Genomic DNA, 10,030 nt, shown 5'->3' on the forward strand with positions numbered 1-10,030 from the left:
TCCTGGGACTTGTACTATGAGAGAGGAAGATGAAAATCCAAGGATGATGGACGATGTCCAGAGCACCCATCCTCTATAATTTAAGTCTGGGTAAAATTCAAAAGTTACAGCATCACACACAAAGGAACAGGGTCTGGCCTTTCTTCTCAGAGGGGCTACTGGCTAACCTGTTTTTGCTACAAAAATTAAAATGACCCATCACCCTGATTCCTAGCCATCTTCCTAAAAACAGTATCCACTCCCCATATCCTGAACATAATCACTCAAAGTAGGTCAGAAATGTTGCTTCCTTCCCCTCATTGATTTTCATTAAGAGGCTGCACTTTCTGGAACACTAAAAGGAAAGATAAACACCCACTACAAGTGCCAATGACACCCCCTGTAAATTAAATCCAGTTCCCCTAAAAGCAGGAGAAAATGTCATCACCCATAATTTCTTCTCTTTGGCCATAAGTCAACAATAATCACTAAGTACAAAATAAACAGTGGCGATGCTTCAGCCAGATGAACACCTCCCAAAAGGAGCATATTCACTCTGTCTTTTCTAATTTTCTAGATCACCAACCCGCCTCTTCCCTAAGTACACACTCTTTTATTCTCCCTAATTCATATCCGTATTTTGCCAGAAGGATGCCAAGTGTTACCACACACTGGCTTAGCAAGTCCCCAGGGCCTTATCAGGAAGCTGAGCGGGGGCGAGTGGGAAGAAGGGGTTTGTAGAGACCCCTACAGGGTCTAGGGGAAGAGAAGGGAGTGGAGAAACGGGGAGGAGGGACATGGGGGGGGGGCCGGGAAGCGGGGAAACCCTCCTGTGGCAATATCTGGCTCTCTAGAAGAGCTGTGAAGAGATGGGTCTCCACATCCACCAGCGGGGCTTCCCCAGTCTCTCCGCCATCCCACTTGCTGAAATCTCTGCCAAGGCCCAAGTCCTCGAGCCTGGCACTCAGAAGAGGGCGCCGCAAAGTCCTTCAGAGCCCTCAAAACAAGAGCGCGAACAGAAAAGCATCCCCCAAAAGACAGCAAAGCCACACACCCTCTCTCGGCCAGCCTCCCGGGGCGGGCAACTTCATCCCTGCAACACACGGAAGCCCCGGTCCGCCAAGGAAGGCAAGAGGCGACGGCAGGGAGGAACAAACGGGCACCCGCCTCGCCCCTCACCTCCCGCTCCCTCCTCTCCCTCCCCCGCAAACTCCAGGTAAAGGACCAGGTGCGGCTCACCTCCAGGCAAGGAGGAAGCGGGCGGCCGGAGGAGGAGGAGGAGGAGGAGGAGGAGGAGGAGGGCAGGTCCCCAGCCCAGGCCGCCCGGCAGCCGGCGAGCGCCCAGCAGCAAATCCAGGCGGGGCTCCAGGGCGGCGAGAGCCCGCAGCGAGGAGCCCCCGCCCGCCGCCCCCAGCCCCTCCCCCGCGCCGGCCCCGGGGCGAGGAGCCGCATCTCCGTCCCGCTGCGGTCGGCCGGCCGGCAGCAAGGCAGCCTCCCCGGGTGGGGTGCGCTCGGCTCGCCGCTCGCTCGCCCCCTGCCCGTCCGCCCGCTGACAGCTCGGCTGCGCTCGGAGCCGGGCAGCCGGCGCCGGTGCTCCCGTCACGCCGGAGGGAGGGACCGCGGGGCGCGGGCGCGGCGCGGGGGCGGGACGCGGGGCGGAGACGCGGGAGCCCGGGCGCAGGTGGTGCGGGCGGGGGCGGCGGGCCGGCCCAGCGGGTCCGGAGGGGTTGCACCGCGGCGGGGCCCGAGCGTCGCCGCGCCGCGGAGGGCGAGAGACGCGGCGGCCCCCCGTGGTATCCCCCGGTCCCCGTGGCCGGCCAGGAGGGGCGCTCCAGGCGTGAAGCCAGAGTAAAACCCAGGACATCGGGATATTGTTTATCCGGCGGCGGGTCTTTAAAATCTCTCTACTTACCGCATCACACACAAACACCCACCGACGCGCCCTAGGAACGGCCCTTGGTGAGGATCCAAGCTAGCTAGCGTCAGATCGAATTTTGGGGTGATCCTCGGATTTGCCTAAAATGGCAGGGAGGAAAGGGGAATGAAATATCGATGCAGTTGGTGACTCAGTTTCCTCACCTCTTTAAAGAAAATAGTAACAATACCTACCCTATAGGGTTGTTATGAGGGTTAAATTAATTGATGCACGCAAAGCCCCTAGGGGAGTGCCTGGCAAGCGGTAGATGCAATAGGTGTTGGTAGTAGCAGTAACCACAAGTACTGTTACTATTGGTGTCATTTCATGGGGGAAAACGTGTAACCTTGGGCAAGAAAGCCCTTTTGTTTCTGGAGGAAGCAGATTTTCTATATGTACAATTTACTGGGGTAGTCTTCATATTTTCTTTCATCGCAAATATACTGAACTGGGTAGATGGCACCAACTGGTGAACAAAATGGGCGCAATGCCTTCCTCAGTTGTGGGGATCTCAAAGGTCCCTTCTTGCTCTATAATTCCGTGATTATGTGAATTCTCCTGTTTTTCAAAAGAAGTACTCAAGTTTCTGATAAGAGAAATGTACCTGGCCGACTCATAAATTGACCTGAATTTATCTCTCTATCTTTAGTAACATTTCCACATGGAATGTGAAAGTTTCTCTCTCTCTCTCGTTCTGATTATTATAATAATGTATGTTTATTGTAAAAATTTGGGAAAATACTTAAAAGTATCAGGAAGAATGTAAAAATTACTAGGGATCCCACCAGGGGCGCCTGGGTGGCTCAGTTGGTTAAGCGACTGCCTTCGGCTCAGGTCATGATCCTGGAGTCCGGGGATCAAGTCCCGCATCGGGCTCCCTGCTCAGCAGGGAGTCTGCTTCTCCCTCTGACCCTCTTCCCTCTCGTGCTCTCTATCTCTCATTCTCTCACTCTCTCAAATAAATAAATAAAATCTTAAAAACAACTAGGGATCCCACCAATGAGACCTGACACCATTAATGGTATTAGCATCTTGAAGAATTTTCTTCATGGTCTTTTAACTGCCTGTGTACTATAAAACCAGAACTATAATTTGTAACCTGCTTCTCTTTTTTCCTTAACAACATGAATATTTTCTCAAGTCAATGAAGTCTCTGACAACACAGCTTTAATAATTGTCTAATAACATCTACACTTTGGAGACACATAATTTACTATCGGATATTAGGCATTGTTTCTCAAATATTTGAGGTTGTAAATAATTCTGTAATGATTGCCTTTGGTATATAATCTGTTCACACTTCTACTTTTAATTTTCTATGCTTTTCTAGAATTGAAATCATTGGGTAGCACTGTATGTGTATTTTTGGTTTTTGATGAATAGTGCACACATTCCCTCCAACAGTTTTATATCAGTTGTTTCCAGCTGTTTGAGTATTTATTTAACATCATTCTAGATTTAATAATACTTTAGATATTTACCATTTTGGCGAAAGAGAAAAATGCTATCTTATTAGTATGTTTAAATGTATTTTTACAATTTGTGACATTGAATAATTTTTCATATATATTTACTGATTATATATTTCCTTCTCTTGTCAGTGTGTGTGAATTTTCCACTGGCACTCTGGCTATTTTTCTATTAAAATTCCATCTTTTTTATTAGTTTGTAAGCAACCTTTTAAGTTTTGTGTACTACACATTGTTTACTGTATTTGTCACAAAAACATTTCCGAGTTTGTAGTCTTTTAATTTTGTTTCAGGTGGCCTTTTTTGCAAAAGATTGTCATTTTTATGTACTCGAGTGTAACATTTCCTTTTGTGATTTCTTCCTTTGCTTTACCCTTAGAGACGCCTGTGCTTCTACAGATCCTATAAATGCCTGTAGTTTCTTATTTATTATTATTTTAGTTATATATATATATTATATATATAATAACTATAATAGATATTATTATAGTTATTATTTTCTTTTTATATATTTTTTATTCTTTAATGCATCCAAAATGTATGAGCCAGATTATATTATTTTTTCATATGAGCAAGACTTAACAACATGGCTAATGGACACTTTCTTTCCTTGTGAAAATAAGGATTTTCCTACTCAATGCATATAGGTTAAATGACAATTACAGATTTTCCCAAGTGCGACATCTTGTCATTGTCAATAAATAACATTTTCACTAACAATGAAGTCACAGAACAAGACATTTAAAAAGTAATACCATTTATGGGACACCTAGGTGGCTCAGTCAGTTCAGGGTCCGACTCTTGATTTCAGCTCAGGTCATGATCTCAGAATTGTGAGATTGAGCCCCACTTTGGGCTCCACACTCAGCACAGAGTCTGCTTGAGATTCTCTCTCTCCCTCTGCCCCTTACCCCACTTGCCTGTGCTTTCTCTCTCTCTCTCTCAAATAAACAAATAAATAAAAATCTTTCTTAAAAATAAAATAAAGTAAATAATACCATTTACTATTGCACCAAAAAGAAGAAAATACTGAGGGATAAACTTAACCAAGGGAGTGAAAGACCTGTACTCTGAAAACTATAAAACACTGATGAAGGAAATTGAAGATGACACAAACAAATGGAAAGATACCCCCCCATGTTCATGGATTGGAAGAATTAATATTGTCAAAATGTCCATATGCACAAAGTGATCTACAGATTCAATGCAATCCTTATCAAAATACCAATAGCATTTTTCACAGAACTGGAACAAATAATACTAAAATTGGCATGGAACCAAAGAAGACCTCAAATAGCCAAAGCAATTCTGAGAAAGAAGAACAAAACTGGAGGTATCACAATTCCAGATTTCAAGATATATTACAAAGCTGTAGTAGTCAAAACAGTATGGCAACTGGCACAAAAAAAATATATACACTGGTTAAGTGACTGCCTTCGGCTCAGGTCATGATCCTGGAGTCCGGGGATTGAGCCCCACATTGGGATCCCTGCTCAGTAGGGAGTCTGCTTCTCTCTCTGAGCCTCCCCCCTCTCATGCTCTCTATCTCGTTCTCTCTCTCAAATAAATAAAATCTTAAAAAATATATATATACACAATGATCAATGGATCAGAATAGAGACCTTAGAAATAAATCCACATTTATGTGGCCAATTAATCTATGACAAAGGAGGCTAGAATACACAATGGGGAAAAGAGTCTTTTCAATAAATGATGCTGGAAAAAGTGGACAGCTACATGTAAAAGAATGAAACTGAACTACTTTCTAACACCATACACAAAAATAAACTCCAAATGGATTAAAGACATAATGTGAGATCTGAAAACATAAAAATCCTAGAAGAGAACACAAGCAGTAGCTTCTCTGACATTAGCCATAGCAACATGTTTCTTGATATGTCTCCTAAGACAAGGAAATGAAAGCAAACATAAACTTTTGCACAGCAAAGGAAATTGAAAGCTTTTGCACAGCAGAGGAAACCATCAAGAAAACAAAAAGACAGCCTACTGAATGGGAGGAGATATTTGCGAACAGTATATCTGATAAGTGGTTAACATCCAAAATATATGAAGAACTTCAACAACTCACACCAAAAAAGCAAACAACCCAATTAAAAAATGGGCAGAGAAGCTGAATAGACATTTTTCCAAAGAAGATATACAGATGGGGCGCCTGGGTGGCTCGGATGGTTAAGCGTCTGCCTTAGGCTCAGGTCATGATCCCAGGGTCCTGGGATCGAGTCCCGCATCGGGCTCCCTGCTAGGCAGGGAACCTGCTTCTCCCTCTCCCTCTGCCTCTGCCTCTCTCTCTCTCTCTCTCTCTCTCTCTCTCTCTCTCTGACTCTCATGAATAAATAAATAAAACATTAAAAAAAAAGACATACAGATGGCCAACAGACAAATGAAAAGATGCTCAACATCACTCATCAGCAGGGAAATACAAATCAAACCCACAATGAGATAACACCACACACCTGTTAGATTGGCTAAAATCAAGAAGACAAGAAACAAAAGTGTTGGTGAGGATGTGGAGAAAAAGGAATACTTGTGCACTGTTGGTGGAAATGTAAATTGTTACAATCACCGTGGAAAACAGTATAGACGTTCCTCAAAAAATTAAAAATAGAATTAGTATCTGATCCAGTAATTCCACTACTGGATATTTACCCAAAGAATATGAAAACACAAATTTTAAAAGATATATGCACCCCTATGTTTATTGCAGCATTACTTATAATAGCCAAGACATGGCAGTAACCTAAGTGTCCATAAGTAGACAAATAGATATATAAAAAAAAGATGTGGTATATATATTTTTCCACATCCTTTTTTTATCTATTTGTAATATTATAGAATATTACATAGCCATAAAAATGATAAGATCATGTCATTTGAGACAATGTGGATAGACCTAGAGAGTATTATGCTAAGTAAAATAAGTCAGACTGAGAAAGACAAATACCATATGATTCCACTCATAAATGGAACCTAAAAAAATAAAATGAAGGACACCTGGGTGGCTCAGTTGGTGAAGCATCTGCCTTCAGCTCAGGTCATGATCCCAGGGTCCTGGGATCAAGTCCCACGTCAGGCTCTCTGCTCAGCGGGGAGCCCGCTTCTCCCTCTCCCTCTGCCTGCCACTCCTCCTGCTTGTGCTCTCTCTCCCTGTCAAATAAATAAATAAGATCTTTAAAAAAATAAATAAAAATAAATTTTAAAAATGAATAAACAAACAAAAAGCAGAAGCAGAACTATAAATACAGAGAACAAACTGGTTGCCAGAGGGGAGGAGGTGGGAGGTTGGGCAAATGGGAGAAGGGGAGAGAGAGATACAGGCCTCCAGTTATGTAACAAGTAAGTCACGGGAATAAAAAGCAGAACATAAGGAATACAGTTGATGATGCTGTATTAGTGATGTAATGGGACAGATGGTGGCTACACTGGTGGTGAGCATTCATAATATATAAACTTGTCAAATCACTAAGTTGTACACCTGAAACTAATGTAAACATTGTATGTCAGCTACACTCACAAATAATAATCATCATCATTTTCTCAGAGCAGTCTTACCTGTAGAAAAGATCTTGACCTTAGGTAATTAAAACCAGCACACAGACTGACAGAGAAAGGAAAATTTCAAGAAAATTCTGGCTCCCTTGCACCTCTTCTGGAATCTAACAGCAGATTATTCAAATGGTTTGTGATTATCTGATCAATAACTTTACTTTTTAAAGCCTAGTTTTAAAAAAATACTTCAAGGGGCGCCTGGGTGGCTCAGTTGTTAAGCATCCGCCTTCGGCTCAGGTCATGGTCCCAGGGTCCTGGGATCGAGCCCCGCATCGGGCTCCCTGCTCTGTGGGAAGCCTGCTTCTCCCTCTCCCACTCTCCCTGCTTGTGTTCCCTCACTCTCTGTGTCTCTCTCTGTCAAATAAATAAATAAAATCTCTAAAAAAATACTTTAATATAAAATTCCTAATGAAATTGGGGGGGGGTGAAGTTCAACCATGAAGGTTTAAATAGTTTAAAGTCACTATACAGTCAACAATTTTCCACTTTTGTTTATGCAGTATGTACCTGAAAATTGAACCAAACTGTGCTAATCAACAAAAGTCATTGCTGTACCCAAATGATGCTAAACACAAAGATTTTTTTTAATTTTCTTTTTAAATAAAAGCAGACGGTGGTGTAATAACCCCAAATTTTAGAGATTGTCTAAGTACACAAAGGTTAGAAAAAAAATCTAAATGGGTTCAAGCAACACATTTTCTAAAAACAGTCAAAATGAAAAAATTAATGAATTTTCTGTATCTAATTAGCAAAGTGATAGTAGTTTTGGCAAATGTATGTTGTGCATTATACACTCAGGAGAACAGGTATTTCTGGAAATCAATATGACAATATACATTAAGTGTCTTTAATATATTTGTGCCTTAATCCAGTAATTTTTACCTTCAATACTCTAACTAATAAGGAAGGAGCACAAAGTTCTGTACAAGAAAACTCACTATTGTCTAATACAATTAAAAATGAAATAGCCCACATGTCTCCAATGGGGAAATGGTTACATGAATAACACTACTTCACATGATAGCATTATATAGACATTGAAAATTATGTTTCCCAAAGAATGCTAAATGAGTCAAGGAAATGTTATCACATAATGTTAACATAAAAAAGCGAGAAAGAAACTTTAATAAACAATGTTTTCCCAAGTATAGTGTGTAGGGCAGGAGGCAGCATGTAAGTGTGCTTTATAGAAAGAATATGACTAGAAATCAGTGTGTTGGCAGTGATAATCTTTTAATGGTGGCATGCAGATATTTTTCTTTTATTTTTACAGATGTTCCCAATTTTTCCATAATTATCATAGATTATTTTCATTATCATTATGAATTACTAGAATGTTTGTGTTCTTTGATGCCTAACAATCCTACCTTAAGAAATCATCAAAGATATCTACAAAAATGTAAGGACGAAAGTGTGCACCAGTGTTATTTGTCAAAGAAAATAAATAAAACCTAAATATCTAATACTAAGAAAGCAGTTAAGTAAATAATAATATTCAATGGTAGGGCGCCTGGGTGGCTCAGTCATTAAGCGTCTGCCTTCGGCTCAGGTCATGATCCCAGGGTCCTGGGATCGAGCCCCGCATCGGGCTCCCTGCTCTGCGGGGAGCCTGCTTCTCCCTCTCCCACTCCCTCTGCTTGTGTTCCTGCTCTCGCTGTCTCTCTCTCTGTCAAATAAATAAATAAAACCTTAAAAAAATAATAATAATATTCAATGGTAATCATCTCAGCCCAAAGAATTGTTTCATGAAGTCTCTGACAGAGGGAAATTCTTTTACAAAAATGCTTTCCATTAAATGGGGAAAATGATACAAAATTTATACACAATGCAATAAAATAAAAATAGAAAACATGGATAGAAGGCTATGAATCAATTTCAGGGATGATTGCCTAGAGAACAAAGGAGACTGGGTTTGGGAAGGAGTATAAAAGAGACTTCACTTGCACCTTCAATACTTTATATCTGAAGGGAAAGAAGGATGAAAGGGAAAGCAAGAAGAAGGAAGTATCTGGAGCAAATACAACAAAATGTAACATTGTTTCACCGGTGTTGGGTGGCGATTCTTATGGCTAACTAATTCTTATGGAACACTTAATAGATAGCGGCATTATTCCAAAAGCGTTCAGAGCACTACTTGATTTAACCCTTAAAACAACCCTATCTGGGGGTGCCTGGGTGGCTCAGTAGGTTAAGCGACTGCCTTCGGCTCAGGTCATGATCCTGGAGTCCCGGGATTGAGTCCCACATCCGGCTCCCTGCTCAGCAGGGAGTCTGCTTCTCCCTCTGACCCTTCTCCCCTCTCATGTGCTCTCTCTCTCTCACTCTCTCTCTCTCAAATAAATAAATAAAATCTTAAAAAAAAAAAAACCCTATCTGGTAGGTACTCTTATTGTGCTCATTTTACAGATGAGCAAATAAAGGCACAGGTTACTCAGCAAGATTCAGGCTGGGGTTTCAAACACAGGCATTCTGATTCTAGGGCTCACCCACTTAGGAGCTTAGTTTTATTACCCTCTGTAATTTTCTTTATTTTTGAAATACTTAAAATTTTAAATTATTACATTGAACATAATCTTTACTAGTTTTTAAAAATCCATATTAAAAAGACTGAAAGGTTGGGACCCCTGGGTGGCTCAGATGGTTAAACATCTGCCTTCGGCTCAAGTCAGATCCCAGAGTCCTGGGATGGAGCCCCAGACCAGGCTCCTTGCTCATCGGGGAGCCTACTTCTCCCTCTGCCTGCCACCCCCCCTGCTGTGTGCTCTTTCTTTCTCTCTGTCTCTGACAAATAAATAAATAAAATCTTTAAAAATATATAAATAAGTAAAAATAAAATAAAAATAAAAGTAAAAAGACTGAAAGAGATAGGCCAAATTATTCACAACAATGTTTTCTGGACAATATGATCTGGGTGATTTTTTTTCTATTTCTCTATACTTTTCCACACTTCCAAATTTTTTAGAGAAAATACATATTGGTTCAAGTTTAAAAGAAGAAAGCTGAGGTATATTAAAAAGGAGTGTGATCCTTAAGCTATTCTTTGACCATAGCCTGCATTTTATATATGAATTTTTATCAATTTATATAACTATTTTAAACA

General features: G+C 41.4%; 1 protein-coding gene across 1 annotated transcript in view; it reads right to left on the reverse strand.

The window, feature by feature from the left end:
* Nucleotides 1–1,431, reverse strand: part of ELAPOR2 (endosome-lysosome associated apoptosis and autophagy regulator family member 2) — a 180,160-nt gene extending 178,729 nt beyond the window's left edge. The window contains exon 1 of the mRNA XM_028118919.2: nt 1,219–1,431. Within this exon, the coding sequence (XP_027974720.2) occupies nt 1,219–1,431 (213 nt within the window). The remainder of the gene's footprint in view (nt 1–1,218) is intronic.
* Nucleotides 1,432–10,030: the final 8,599 nt, after the last annotated feature.

Source organism: Eumetopias jubatus, unplaced genomic scaffold (assembly GCF_037043125.1).
Source record: "Eumetopias jubatus isolate StellerSeaLion01/CBP00866 unplaced genomic scaffold, mEumJub1_p1.0 scaffold_14, whole genome shotgun sequence".
Taxonomy (NCBI): domain Eukaryota; kingdom Metazoa; phylum Chordata; class Mammalia; order Carnivora; family Otariidae; genus Eumetopias; species Eumetopias jubatus.